We start from the raw sequence: 15,824 nt of genomic DNA, 5'->3' as shown, positions 1-15,824 counted from the left end.
CCCTACCAATCAAAGTTATAGATATTTTAACAAATTATAAAAGTCACAGAAGTGAGGAGGATCATCTTGGGAAGAGTGAGAGGGTTTCTTTAAAGTTAAGTTCTCCTTTCCAAACCTGTTGTAGTTTTCTTGGTGAGGGTGAGAAAGGTGGATAAGATTTAGATTCCCAAAAGGCTTTTAGTAAAGTTTGACATCAAAGGCTTTTGAGCAGCTATTGGATAGGAATGCAGGGCTTTGTGTGTTAAATAATGGATTCAAAGACAGGAGGAGGGGTAAATGATTGTGGTTTTTTGTGAAGGAGAGAAGTTACCCCCAGAGTTTTTGATGATTTGGTCTTGAGATCTGTGCTGTTCAGTATAGTAATAACAGGGTAAAGGCAGTGAGTAGTCAAATGAGAGTTTTCTGGTGTTAGGGTTCTTCAGGGCAGTAAAGAGGGAAAAAGAGAGTGAAGGATTGCAGGAGGCTTGTACAGAGCGGAGTGGCTGGGCAACAGTGCAGCAGGGGTGGTTGCCCACTAGCGGGTGAAACAAGAGAACACGTCAGCCTGGAAAAGAGATGGATGAGAACATAGGAAAGAATTATCCAGATGATAAGAGACCTGTGGGTCTTCTCATGAGAGATGACAGAGGATGTCTCTGACAGAGATGTAAGAACATACTGTTGATTAAGATGTTTCCAAGGAGAAACTAGAGGAGTACTTCAGAGAGAACTCCTTTGGCAGTTACAAAATAGACCAAGTATGAGAAGCTCAGGGAAACTCTTGAAACAAAAAAAGTATTTTAAGAAAGTATTAAGTATGGTTGCACAGTTCTTATGATTCCCTGTTGTCACTGTTGGAGGTAGAATACTGGGCTATGTTCACTCCTTGTCCATGCTGTTATGGCCATTGGTCTCTTATTCAGTTGCTTTGACTGGTAAATTTGATATCAGATCTATTTTAATTCATATGTAAATAAATAAATAAATAAAGAATATAAGTTTTTTATGTATATTTAACTGTAGTTAAGAAAAAGATTTTTTTTGTATGTGACTAAATATGCTGTTTGTTTTCCTTCCTTCCTTTCTTTCAGTATCATTTTATGGTGATAGCTTTGTGGAGTTGAACATGGCAGAAGTATCCTCTCAGACATCCTTACAGCTGTGGTTTCGAACAAGCAAGCCACATGGATTGCTTTTTCTTGCAGCTGGAAAGAAGGATTATTGTTTAATGGAGCTACGCTCAGGAAATTTACAGGTATGGTTTATAACTATAACTAAAAAGGTGTGTGTAGCCTATGTTGTTTAGTGTTTTTCTTCAAGCTGTTGTGCATAACAATTCTCAAAGTTTATGTTTGAAAAAATGGAAAATATCACACAATGTAATTGATAATTTCCAAAGATGGTATTTATTTCTTACGATGGTAGTTATTAAAATTGGCCTCTAAAAGCCTTTGAGATGTCTAGATATCAAATTAAAGATCATTGTGTCCAAAGCATGAAGTTAAGTAAAGGCAAAATTTCAGGTTTGATGATGTTAGCATTATAGAAAGTGTTTATATAAAAATAATAGTTTTTCTGCAAGGTAAGTTCTTGAAAGATCATTGTCACTGTGTTCTCAGGAGGTTTTGGTTCTAGCAGAACTGCAGAGGAGTCCATCCCTTCTTCTACAATTATTCAAATCATATTTGTGATAGAAAGTAAACCTCCACAAAATTTTAGTGGTATTTTATTGTTTAAATCTGTAAATTACATACTTAATATGAAAATTAATCTATCAATATATGATTGTGAAAAATACCACTTTGGATTTTGATAGTTAAAATTCTGTCTCTTGCAGTTGAGAATTAACTTTGGCATGGGGGAACAAGTACTGCATTCTCGGCAAAGATCTCAGCTGAATGATTTAGCTTGGCACCTCGTTGAACTACATCATGAACATGATAATGTCACATTGGTAGTTGATAAAAATGATAGAACTAATGCAAAAATGCCTGGAATTCTCTATGAACTAAATATTGATTATGGATTCTACGTAGGTGGTACTAGCAAACTTGACGTTCCTTACCTTGTTGGAGCATTGCCCAGTTTCCGAGGATGCATTGATCATGTGTCATTCAATCAGCTAGACATTCTGATGCCTCTGAGACCTTCTCCTGGCTTTAAAAATGTCCATGAAGTTTCGGTGGGATGCAGTGATGAATTCTTTGCAGGTGAAGATGAGTCCATTAGTTTCTTCAGTTCCAGATCCTATATTTCTTTCCCGTCATGGAATGTTGATGATGAGGGAATTTTGGAGTATACATTGCAAACCTCAGCTTCACGTGGCTTGCTGCTTTACCATCCTGGGCAAGCAGGAGATTTCATTGCAATGGAAATGGAAGATGGATTAGTTAAAGCCTATGTTGGAAAACATAAAAGTAGAACCCAACTTTCCTCTCGTAGGTCTGTCAATGACAGTCATTGGCACTACATTGAACTGAAATTTACTGCAGAATATTTGCAGCTAACACTGGATGAAGAAACAATTAAAAAATCATTGCCTCCCCACAGCGAGCTACCACTTCTGAAGGGGTCTCTCTTTGTAGGTGGTGTAGATGACAGCACACGATCAGAAGTGATTAAGTTAGAGCTGACTTCAGTGTCTGGGAAGTATGCCAGAGGAGGGTCCTTCAAAGGTTGCTTAAGAGATCTGAAGGCCAATTCAGAAAAGAAATCGCTGAAGGATGTTCTGGTAACAAAGGACATTTCAGCTGGATGTGAAACAGACAGTGCTTTTAATAAAAATCTTTCTTTAGAGATGGCTGTCAAGAGCCCTACTGTGAAAGCAGCCCCAACATTTGCCATTTCCTCTGAAAGCTCTATCTCTCTGGGCAAGGAAGATAAAAGCCACTTTTTAGTTCTAAGTAAGTTGATTGTGCTAGAGGGTGGACAAGCTTCTCTCGAATCTCAACATATTCAAGTCAACTTAGACTTTCAGAAATTAGGGATTCATCAATCACAAATTCTTTTTGAAATAAAGGAACCACCCTCTCATGGAGACTTGAAAATAGAAGTTGAACCAGTGCAGAAGGTAAATACGTTTACTCTGCAGGATGTGTGGCAAGGGAAGATTCGTTATGTCCATGATGGCTCTGAGGACACTTACGATTATTTTAATTTCTCCATTTCTACCAGTAGCAAAAAGATTGTGCCTCTATATTTGCAGGGAAATGAGCAGCATGTGTTTAGCGTTACTGTCACTCCAGTAAATGATGCACCTGAAATCACACTTCCTGAGGGAAACTTGCTTCTTATCTTAGAGAACTCAAAGAAACGTTTGACTAGTGATCTAATAAAAGTTCTAGATAAGGATACAGATCCTGTGGATCTCAGTCTTTCAGTGCTTGGAAATCTGAATGCAGATGCAGGATTTTTAGAAAATTCAAAGCATCCTGGAAAAGCTATTACTACTTTTTCTAACGAGGACTTAAGAGAAGGCACTATTTTCTTTGTCCACACAGGCATCAAGAACTCAAGAATTGTTCTGAGGGCGAGTGATGGTGAGAAAGTGAGCAATACTGTTGTGTTACGTGTCATGGCAGTTCCTTTGGAGTACAGAGTTGTCAACAACTCAGGAATAAAACTACTCCAAGGTGTTACAGCTCTGATCACACCTAGTCATCTGGCAGTTGAAACAAATGCCAACCTCCAGGAGCTAGAGGTACGATACGAGATCACAGAGCCACCTCAGTTTGGGGAAGTCCAAAGGCAGCATTCAAGGAGGGAATGGAGGCGAGTCAACTCTTTCTCTCAACGCTCTGTTCAGCGCAGCCGTGTGAGATACTGTAGTACTTTTAAAGAAATTCAGCGGGAAAATGTTACTGACCAATTTAAATTCAGAGTTAGCGTAGGAAACAGAATCAGTGAAGAGCACACATTTCCAATCAAAGTGAAATGGCTAAGGTACAGTTTATTGAAACATGCTCCTCTAGAAATTGAAAAATCAGAAAAGAAGTACTTGAATTCCGATAATCTTTTTGCAACGATTGTGGATCTAGAAATACCTGAGGATGAGCTTAATTTTAAATTGCTGTCTGTGCCGAAGTATGGACAAATGCTACTCAATGACCAGCCTTTGAAAAAAGATTCAGTCTTTAGCCAGAAAGATATTACTGATCAAAAAGTGGCATATGAATTAATCGGCAGATACCATGAAGACAAATGTGATTCATTTAGATTCCTCATTTCTACAAAGTATCTGGAGTCAAATTTATATGACTTTGAAGTCTACATCAAATCAGATTTCAGAAACATTATTTTGACTAACAATGGCCTAACTGTTACTGAAGGTGAAGGAAAGTTAATAACAAGCACAAAATTGTTTGTGCAAACACCAGATAATAAAACTTTCCAATATAAACTTACACAGTTTCCTAAGCATGGGAAATTAAAACTGATTAATTTTTCGGGGTCACTTGAGAGTAATGACAATCTTACCACTTTCACTAACAAAGATATAACTGATGAGCGCCTTATGTACATGCATGACGATTCTGAGACAACATTTGATGAATTTCTTGTCAGAGCTTCCAGTGAAGAGACAGGAAAGTGGGCAAACTTTGATCCAGAAGTAGAACCTTTTTCAGTAGAAATTAGATTCAACATTTCTGTCCAGCTGAAGAATGATGAGAAACCAGTACGTGTAATTGATAAGGTATTTAACATAGTGAGAAATGGGCAGCGATTATTAACTTTGGCAGATCTTTGCTATCATGATCCCGATTCTGATTTTGATGATGGACAGTTGCTATATACTAGACGTGGCATTTCCAATGGGGACTTGGTGCTAACAAATGATACCTTGCACAGACTCTACCAATTCAAACAAGTGGACCTGGAGCAAAAGCAAGTCCTGTTTATACACCATGGTGCAGATTTTGCACGTTTTGTGCTCTTTGTGACAGATGGCAAGCACTATACCTCTTTGCTTCTAGAAGTTAATGCCACTGATCCTTATGTTAGGTTGGCAAATAATACAGGCTTGTTGGTTCAGAAAGGAAAAGAGGAAGCTGTTACAACAGATAACCTAAGTGCTATTACAAACCAAGACGTCAGAAATGATAGTGAGATTACATATGAGATAGTATCTTTCCCACAATATGGAAGAATATATGTAAATAATCTATTGATGGACTCCTTTACTCAACTTGATCTGATAAAGGGGTGTGTGACCTACAGGCATGATGGCAGCAACAACCTTACTGACACATTTAACTTTACGGTCCGTGCTGGAGATCTCCATCTGGATGCTGAAGTGCATGTTCGCATATATTTGGAAAGTTATCAGTGGCCACCAAGGATTGTGAACAAAAACAATCTCTTAGTTGAAGAAGGAAAACCAGTTAAAATCAGTAAAGGGAAACTGCAGGTAAGTTAACTGTGTTGTGCATTTCTCCAGTCTTTTAGCAAGTTTTCTTCACTGCTTCCTGAGCCATTGTAATGTCTTTAGTCTCTCTGCCTTCTCCTCTTTAACTCCCTTTGGTTTTCACCAATATGACAGCATTCTGGATGCTTAATTCTGGAGTGACTAACACTAACAAGTTTCTCTTTCTAGAAAGGAAGTGTGTTATGTCAAAGAAAAAGACTGCCCATAGTCTTTGACTCTGTTATGTATTGGTGCTTGAGAAAGTTAAGACTTGGAGATGCTGCACTTGTATATTTGTTTTAGTTATGACAATTGTTTATACTTAATGTTCACATATCATTTGTAGATGAGCTGGTGGAAATGCCAAGGAATAAAAGGTTTTGTTTTGTTTAGTTTGGAGCTAACCCAATTAACACTGTCTGAGGCTTGCATCCCAGATTTTAAAAACGTCAGGTCACAAACCTGAGACTGTTTCTCTTTGCTTCATATTTTCCTCCCCATTGTTCGTGTATAGCCTTTTGGTAACCGCTGTGTGGGTCTCTGGGAGCACGGGGCTGTGCTGCCAAAATTTTTGTTTCAGACAGGAGCCTGCAGTGTTTAGGCTATTAGTTAATTCTGCAGTGTGTTTCTTTTCAAGATTTACAAATTTTGGGCTACTGAACACTCCCACACCACACCTTTTAACAACTCGACTTAAAGTATAACTGTACCGTATCAGGAATTTGCAGGTACACTGTATAACCCAAACAATGAATGCCAGTTAATTAGGCAGACAATCCAAGGGTTAAAAGTGAAAAATTCAGAAGAGAACTAAATAATTTCTCCCATTTCTGTTTAAATAATTTTGGGGTATGTTTTTAAATTTAAGGTTGTTCATGAAAACAGTTCTCCATCTGAGATTGTGTTCACAGTAAGACAGCTTCCAGTACACGGATACATTCAGAAGTTTTCCTCAGAAGAAAGTTACCTTGATGCTGACCAAAGGCCATTTTTGAGCTTCACACAGCAAGATGTTGACGAGGGCAAAGTTCAGTATGTGCAGACAGTTTCTGACCAACTAGATGACTGTTTTTCTCTGGATGTGACCAACGGTGTCCGAACAGTGAGTGGAATAGAGATCTTTGTAGACATCATCCCCAGAATGATTCACCTGGAAGTACAGAACTTCACAGTAATTGAAGGGGGCTCAAAAGCCCTGGTGGAAGATTATCTAAAAATTTCTAGTAGATACTTTGCAGGACTCAGCTGTGAATTTATTTTAATTGAGCAGCCAAAACATGGGTATGTTGAAAACTCTCAAGTTCCTGGAATAAAGTTAACCACATTTACCAGAAAACAGGTAATGCATTTAGATCTGCTTTGCTGTGGTTATGATTAATCTTTGTATTGGTAAAAGCTAATTTTTCCCTGCAGTAAGGTGATGTGGTAGGAGGTGGTAAGATGCGTATGTTTGAGCTTTGTTCTAGCCTTGTACCAAAGATCTTTCTGCAGTTGCAAGCTGGTCATTTGGGGTGGGGAGGAATGTGCCTCGTTGTTGTGGTGAACCACATCACTTCCTTGTGAGGCACCGGTCACACAGACTACTGTGCTGTAGTCACAGTAGACTGATGGGCCACTCATATTCAAGCAGAGTTGTTGATACAAGGGAAACCTAAGACAGACAGACAGACTGTGGGGATATTTTGAGAAGACGAGAGGAAATGGTGTGTAGATTGAATAAGGAGCAAAGTGGAAAAAAAGTATGGTTTTAGGTCATGTCTTTGCTTGTATTATTTGCTCAATAATATACTTACTATGCTTAGTATATGCATAATAAGGGAATTATCAGTCTTTGAGCTCTAAGAAGCAAAACTTTATCTTAAGTCACCATCTACTAATACAATGCTCAGTTTATAGATTCCAGGAAACATTTTGGTAAATATAGTGGGATTGGATTCCGTTCAGAGAAAAAGGAAAATGCCAAGTCTGACAAGTTAAGATATTCTGGCTAGAGGAATGGACAAATGAGCTGTAGAAGTTGCTGTTTTGGGCAGAATAGATGTACAGATCAAATATGAGCATAAATAAAGTCTTTGAAGTAGTAAAAATTGGGGTAATAAATACAGAGGGGCATGACTAGACTTGAATATTTTTGGGTTTTTTAGATGTGGCATTAATTTTCTTTCAGCCTCTTTAATTCTTCAGGTGGTTGTATTTTTCAGGTGGAACAAGAACTGATCTACTATATTCACGATGACAGTGAGGAACTGACGGACAGTTTTACTGTGATAGTAAATTACACGGAATTGTGGAAACAAAGCTTACCCCAAACTATATTTGTAACAGTTACTGCAGTAAATGATGAAGCTCCTGTTATAAAAGTTAACAGAATTCTTTGGGTATGTTTGTCAACATTTTGAAATGTTAAAATTATTTCTAACCTGACAATATTTAATGCACCTTCGTTAACAGAGTATTATGTTTGTATCTGGTGGGATAGTAAATATATTAAATTTAAATAAATTAGTGTTAAGGAAGGTAGGCAGTATATAGGTAATGTGTATTTAGGGAGATTCTAGGCATCATAAAGAACATTGTCTGCTGTTGTAAAGTTTTATCTAGAAGGCTGACTGAGCTTTCTTTTGATCGGAAAGATAATTGGGAAGTCTCTTGGACTGGTACAGAGCATGTGAGATGGGATGGCTTTCGCCTGGATCATTGTTGTGTTCTAGTGTTGTTTGCTAAGGTAACTTGAGGACAGTTAATGACAGTGTAGCTTGGAAGGGTACCAAGAGCAGTGACAGTGAGAGTGCAAACATCTTCAGACCCTGTGCATCTTGCCGTTAAGTGTACTGAAGGGTCGGATGTGCTGAGGTGCATTCTGCTACCTGCTCCTCTCTGCATCCCCAGTGAGACGGGACAAGAGAAGAGAGCAGCATTCTCAGTGGCACTGCATTAGAGAACTGACTACGTGTTGCGTATTTCTGATACAAAACAGGAATGTTCCCTTCTTTAGCACTTCCTGATAAGAATAATGCAATGCAATCTGTGACAATGTAAGCTGTTAGAGGTCATCAGAATGTTAGTGCAGACACTGAAGCTATTGCTGTGTGCTATGGTGACCTAAAAAACCTGACATGCTAGCATGTTTCTAACTCTGCTCCCCCCAAATTCCTAAAGAAAATTTTGAAATTGTTGACTGATGCTACCTTTTCCTCTTAATAACCGCAGCTGAGTTGTTAGTCTTTTGATCTTTGAAAAAATTCACTACTCTAGTTTCAGTTTCAATGCTTTTTCAGGTTTATTTATATATTTATTTATTGGATTGTTATCTGTTTGTGTTATAATAGCACTGAGTAACCAGAAACAATTTATTATGGACACTGTGTCCATGTAAACCAAAAAGCCCCCATATGTAAAGGCTTCCAATCTCAGATATGATGAATAAAAAAAATTTGGGTGACCCTGAAAAGCAGAATGAAATGGATCTGAGTCGGCTAATGAACCTGTGGTCACAGTAAGCCAGCTGAGAGCCCTCAAGACAGAGAAGAAATTTAGGAATGGGTTTGAAAGAAGCTAAGCAGGGTATTTTGAGGGTATGTCATTCCCAGTGCTGTATGATGCAGTTTACAAATTGATGGCGCCTAAAGCTTATATTTAATTCACATATTTAGTTGTGTGTTGCAGAGGGAGAGTGGATTACTGTAAAGATGATTGTAACCTTGTGTTGTGTATTTAGCCTTTTCACATGAGAAAAGACACAGTTTTTAAACAGCAATAGTGATAGTATTGTGCAGTTTTGCAAGGACAGCAGGTAATCCATGATAGTCTGCAGATGTCCACAACACAACAGACCCTGCCCTGTGCAGAGGCTGCTGGCAGAAGGGCAGACTCACTTCACAGGCATTTGGGTGGTGCAGAGTAAAACCTCCCCTGATGAAAGTAGTTACAGTTGTACTCTACAGACATCAGCATGGCATACAGTAATGTTTGTCTGGTCTCAGATGAGAGGTATATATGTCCAGTCAGAAATTTTTCTGTGTCTCCTTTTTCTTGTGCATTGCTGGCATTGAACTGCAGTCTGTCAACAGAATTGAGGCCATGCAGTGCACCACAGTGCAGCATATGGATTTTTCTAAAAATAGGTGTAAGCCTGAGTGTCCCAAGAATAAAGATAACACAGTTTAACCTAGCCAGAGTTGTTCCTCTCTGCTCAGGAGGCAGCTTTCGTACCCAGAAGCAAGATGCTTCCTTTGTGCCTGTGGTTTTTGCTGGTCATGCATAAGCTATTGCTGAGAAATAACCTTTATTTTTGTCATGAGTGGGTACTAATATGCACGTGTATGTTGTGCAGACTAAAACAAAGCTGGCAGTCTGGGAGGAATACACTGAGATGCTCCTTCTTAAAAGCAAACTTGCATATCCAAGTAGGTGGCAGAAAATAGATTTTTCTTAGTCCTGCTAAATATTGAGATTATTCCTGTGATATTTGCTGGCCCCATGTTCTAGCCAAGCAGTCTGGGCTCCTCAAGGACAGTGCTAGGGGTGGATGTTGACAAAAACTGTGTGTTGCTTTTAAAAAGGCAGTATCTCTTATAATAATATCTTTTGAAAGGCTGGAAATGTACAAAATATACGAAAGTATAAAATGAGTGACCAGTACTGTGAAAACTGAGGTCCAGTAGGACCATTTGAGTTGACTGAATTTTAGCACCTCAGAAATTTTGCAGATCTCAATATAAAGAGTTAGAAGAACTGATGAACAATTGAAAAATAGGTTAGCTTTTGCCATCTGCTGTTCAGAAATAACTCTGTGAAGAGCTGCATTATGTGCCCAGTGATGCTGGTGTGGGTATATGGCAGTTGGCCTTTGTTATGTGGCTTCTGGACAAATGCAAGAAACGATTGAGCATGTGCACACAGGATGAGTAAGTCCATGCTCTAGCTCCCTCACTTCTGAGGCATTCATGACATCCCTTCTTCAAGCAATCTTGTTTGTTGGTATGAAGGTTATGAACACCATAAAGGTTATGAACACCATTGGAGGAGTTTCAGGAGGACAAACAACCATTTTGGGGGTTGTTTCTGATTTTACTCTAGGAAGTGAAAGTAAGTTAAGTTTTTAGGTTTTGTTGGGGTTTTTTGTTCTGTTTTGGAGGGGGGTTGTTTTTGTCTGCAAATTTATGTCATGCTGAAGTATTTACATTAATGTAATATATGAGATACAGAAAATTCTACTGTCCTGAGAGCTTCTGTAATTTATGCTAGTAATCCTTGAATTTCATTTAAAGCCTTTCCATTAGAAGAGTAAGTGCATGAGGGATATGTTTATTTAAAAACTATACAGTATTTTAGATATAATTTCCTAAAATTTTCACGTTTTATGATAATTTTTTTTAATTTGGTGGGAATGGGGAAGGGAAATAGGGTATTTTTAAGAAAATCACTATCCTGGTGTTATTCGCTGCATTTATGTATGTGTTTAAATGTATTTATGGGTAGTGATGCCGTGAAATGACTGTGTCCTCCTCTTGCCACAAGAGGGCCGCATTTTCCAAGAATTAGATTTTTTAAGAAAACAAATTCCAACACTGATTTTTTTTTTTTTTTTTTCCTTTAAATCAATCACTTACCAGAGTATTAAAATTACCATGAATATGGAATGTCTGGTAGGATGTGTAGCATGCAAGGAGATAACTGATAAAGCTGAATGCTGTAAGTAGAGCAGAATGGATTATTTCCCAGTGGGGAGGGTCATGAACCTTTTTTTGGACTATGCTTGTGCAATATGTTAGGCACATGCAAAATTAGTGTAATGCTACATCCTGAAAGTTCAGATACAGTTTTCAGGGTGCTCTTCAAGGAGGGTTTGTTCTCAGGTGTGGAAAATAAGCCACTCATACAGTATTTCCAGTATTCTGTGTCCACTTCTCTGTAGTCCTTTTCAGCTCTTGGATCTCCTTTCATTCCTTAGGGATTGTGTTGCACCTCAGCAAGTACACTACTTCAAAAAGCATTGTGTGTTAATAAGCTGGAACAATAGAAATAAACACTGGCCTTATAGAAAAAAAGCTTTTTTTTTCTTTAGTAAGAGAAAAAATTTTGAAAATTTGAGACATTTGTAATAACATCTTTGCAGTTATTGTGTTTTTGCATATTCTGTGTAGAATAATTTGCATATTTTCTGTGTAGAATAATCTGAATCAAGTCCTATTGAGATGAGTAAAGGGTCTCAGTACAAAACCAGTGATGCTGGCTTATTTGGTGCTACTCAGAAAGTCAGTCTTTGCTGTTAGTTTATCATCCTGTGTTTTCATAGGTGGCATCCTCTATTGAACTTCAATAGTAGTAATTACATTAAGGAGAAATACATATTTAAATGGAGAAAATAGCGATTTCCTGGTTGCAAGATATTTTCTATTACATAATGTAACACGTCTTCTTTTTCAAACTTTTTTCCTAATTAGAAAACACATATAATTTCCTTTTAGTATCTTTTCTTCCATGGCACATATTTTGTGACACAGTGTGGTCTGAAGTCTTTCCTCTGTTGAAATGTCATGGCAAAAATCCCAGCAGCTTCAGAAAGTTTTCTTCCATGGTTTTTATTAAAAAGTGAAGATAATACTTAGGGAAAAATCTATGATTGCTGATTTTTGGTTTTGGCAGAAGTAAAATGCCTTTTGTCAAGGATCACGTTTCCTCTTCAGCCATTTGGTGTGATGTTCTTACCAGATATTCCTTAAGTGTACTGAGGCCCTGGGAGGACAGGAAGGGACAATGCACCATACATTTTGAAGCTCAAGCTCTATATGCTATCTAAACTCTGCATGGAAAGAATGAGAATTGATGTATTGAATATTTAGGAATTTAATTTCGTGTTGAGATAAACATGTATTGTTCTTTGTTAGTACTTTTGTCTGTAATTCCAAGTAAGTATGGCAAAGGTGAAGAGTAAAATGGGCTGTTGCTTCTAATTTCCAAACAAGAAAATATCTAGTGAGAAGATATGGGTGAAGCTCAGAGACCAGTCCTTTCTGCTTGAAAGAAGGATCTTGCAGTTTGTGCAGATCTTAAACAAAAAAAAAAAAAAAAAAAAAAAGCATTTAGATTTACTAGAATTAAGTAATGGGTTTTATACCATCTTTCCAAATACTAGTTAGCTATCTTTTGTGGAAGTATGACCTTGCAAAGTGCTAAGCAGCTGTTGGAGGTGTTGATTCCTTTATCTCCCACTGGACTGAGCACTTCTGTAGTTTGGTGCACTGAAAAAGTGCTTTTATTGCATGTTGTTAGAAGGAAATAATGCAGCTACAAGAAGTGTTCCATTTGTATTAGGGGTTATGCTGGCCCCAGGCTGTTTTTCTTTGTTCTTTTCTGCTGGTGAAAGTAGAGCACATTGAATGCCTTGCCTGCTGTGAAGTACCTGACACTAATATTCCTGTGTATGTGTTGGAAAGGAGCTCCTTGACTCAGTTATCAAAATACAATTTTGTTATGTTCGTAAGAGTTTGGATAGTGCCTGACAAATAGAGCACTTGTGCTGCAGCGATCTAAAACTCAAACTGGTGTAGGGTGTGTTTGCTTGTATTATTTCATGGTCTATTTTTTTGAAAATGATTTGTCAACATTAACTATTCCAGTCCATGATCAGAGATTTGGATGGACAGTAAGGAAACCTGTCAGAGCTGCTTGTGCTGCCCAGCACAAATCTTTATTCTTTCTTTTTCTTTGAAGGTTTTTTCCCTCCTGATTTTCTTTTGTATGCCTTTTCTTTATTATTACTAATCTTTTATTTTTGCTTTTCTAGGTCTGGGTGGGTTCAGTCACAGAAATAACTGTTGATGACCTATGTACAGAAGACAAGGACTCCTCACCATCAGAATTGATATATTCCATTACTCCACCTAGCAATGGACATGTAGCTCTGAAGTCTTCTCCAAACAAGAGCATCCTTAGTTTTACCCAGGCTCATATAATTGAAGGGCAGCTGGTATTTGTACACAATGGTATGTGGTTTCAAAAATACCACCTCTGTTTCAAAAATACTGCTCCTATTCAGTATACTTGTGTTTGTAATCCTTTGAAGATCTGCTTGCAATGTCACAAAATCTCAGAGCACAGTTATGTGATACATGTCACAAATTAAACAGGAAATGATCTGTTGACTACTTAAATGTGTGCTCACCAAGAAACGTTGGTGTGTTAGTGGTTCAGTTGATAGCAGCCTTCTTTCTGAATGCAGGTTTGCGGTAGGGGAACACTGCCTTGCAACTTTCAGAGATAGGAAATACATTTTTTTGACTATTGGAATTAAGAATCTCCTGAAGCCTTTCTGTCCTGCTGCAGTGCAGAGTTATTCATGGACCAACAGTCTCTCAGATACCTGCCGCATTGTAGTTGTGCTCCTGAGCAGCTCTGGGCAATGAAGTTATGAGTACCTCTCTTTTAGGCTGTGAAGTAATTCAGCTTTAACCATTGACTCTCTTCTGCCAGTGTCCAGAGGTAGAGATTGGGTTGTTTGTGCTGCTGCTACAGAGAGAATATGTGGCCAATAAAAAAAGAAGTTAGGGCAGCTTCATTTGTCACTGAGGGCAGTGTTATGAAGCCACAGGAATGAAGGTCCCAGTGGGTTCCAGCCAGTGGAAGAGGTGGGGCTTTTACAGGGCAGTAGTTACTTCTGCTCCAGCTCTGTTATCATGTTGCCTTATCTGAAGGAAGAAAGGATGTGCTAAAGAAGGAATAAACCAGTTTTGGGCAAGGACATGGAAGAGGTATAGCACTCTCTTGCTAGCCCTGAGGCAGGCTGGAATTATTTCCAGTGCTCCCTTGGGTGCAGCAGTCCCTCCAGATCTGTGCTGTGTCTTCATGAGGCTTGTTGCAGGTTAAAGTGCTCCGACTTGCGATGCACTGTCTTGCAGAGTGCATATGTGGTGCTGAAGTTGCTTTAAAAGCAACTGCTGGTGAGCTGTAAGTATCTTGCTCAAATAATTTGGTCAGGAAATTAAAGGTCAAGGGCATGGCAAAAGTGATGCAAGCTGTTTAAATTGTTCCGAGGGAGACTTTGACATGTAAAAACCCCTATGGTTGTAGGACGGTGGTAATCTCAGTGTGAGGAAATGAATCCACTCTGTGTTACAGAAAGGGCAAATGCACATCTGTAGCCTTAGGAAGTGAATCTCGATTAATAAAAGTAAAAAGCACAGCACTCCTACTTACTGGAGTAAATTTGAAATGCAAAATTGCTGAGGTCATGTGTCAGCTCTTGCAGCTGCTCTGGCTCTGCCATCTGCTCAGCCTCATGGCCTCCAGTGTTTCAGAAGGTACTTTGGACATTTTGCTTCTTTTCCTTTCTTAGTCTGTGATTTTCTTTCTTCCTTCATCTTGGACTGTTGCTAGAAGTGTACTTGTTCCTCTCATCTTCCTGGGGCCTTTCCTTGTCTGGTTGCTGTTATTTGGCTTTTTAACCCCTTTTCTCTTCAGGTGCTCTGTCCCTCGTCTTCAGTCTTATAGTGTGTGCTAGCTTCTTTGGCTCCTCCTTCATCACTGATGGATGAGGAAGTCGATGAGGCATTCTACTGGCAATTGAAAATAGCCTCATGCTCACAGGTCCTAGTTCTCATGGGGACTTCAACTACCCTGACATTTGCTGTAAAAGCAAAACAGCTGGGCAGGCAGAGTCCAGAAGATTCCTCCAGATCATTGATGATAACTTTTTAATACAGCTGGTTGAGGAACCCATGAGGAGAAGAGGTACTGAATCTAGTACTGACTAAAAAAGAAGGTCTGGTGGGGATGTGAAGGTTTAAGGCAGTCTTGGCTGCAGTGACCACAAGATGGTGGAGTTTAGGATCTTGTGTGGAGGAAACAAGGCAATAAGTAGGATTACAACCCTGGACTTCAGGAAGGCCTTTTCAAAGACCTGCTCGGAGGAGTGCCGTGGGCTAAGGCACTGGAGGGTAGGGGGGCCCAAGGGAGCTGGTTAATATTCAAGCAACACTTTCTCCAAGCTCAAGATCGCTGCATCCTTAAGAGTAAGACATCTGGCAGAGGAGGCAGGAGGCCTGCGTGCATGAGCAAGGAACTTCTGGAAAAATTCAGTCAGAAGAAGGAATTCTACAAAATGCGGAAAAAGGAACTGGCCACTTGGGATGAATATAGGGACATTGTCAGAGTATGCAGGGTTGCAATGGGGAAAGCCAAGGCCTTCTTGGAATTAAATCTAGCAAGGGATGTCAAGGACAATAAGAAGGGCTTCTTCAAGTACCTCAGCAGCAAAAGGAAGATCAAGGAAAGTGTGGGGCCACTGCTGAATGAGCTGGGTGCCCTGGTGACAGAGGATGCAGAGAAGGCAGAGTTACTGAATGCCTTCTTTGCTTCAGTCTTTACTGCTGGCCCTCCGGAATCCCAGGCCCTGGATGTAAGAGGAATTCTGGAGAGAGGAAGACTTTCCCCTGGCTAA

General features: G+C 39.1%; 1 protein-coding gene across 1 annotated transcript; it reads left to right on the top strand.

Moving 5' to 3' along the window:
* Window positions 1-1,069: 1,069 nt before the first annotated feature.
* Window positions 1,070-14,919, top strand: LOC104520280 (chondroitin sulfate proteoglycan 4; the record flags this gene model as incomplete). The annotated part of the gene is made up of 6 exons (XM_010166359.2): window positions 1,070-1,234; window positions 1,817-5,386; window positions 6,252-6,722; window positions 7,585-7,761; window positions 13,173-13,371; window positions 14,846-14,919. Coding segments are annotated over 6 exons (4,656 nt in total), but the record flags the coding sequence as incomplete, so codon positions are not given.
* Between the last annotated feature and the right edge of the window lie 905 nt (window positions 14,920-15,824).

Source organism: Antrostomus carolinensis, unplaced genomic scaffold, assembly GCF_000700745.2.
Source record: "Antrostomus carolinensis isolate BGI_N321 unplaced genomic scaffold, ASM70074v2 scaffold15284, whole genome shotgun sequence".
Taxonomy (NCBI): Eukaryota; Metazoa; Chordata; class Aves; order Caprimulgiformes; family Caprimulgidae; genus Antrostomus; species Antrostomus carolinensis.
Note: the sequence above shows the minus strand (reverse complement) of the source record. Positions and strands in the feature narration are given on the sequence as shown.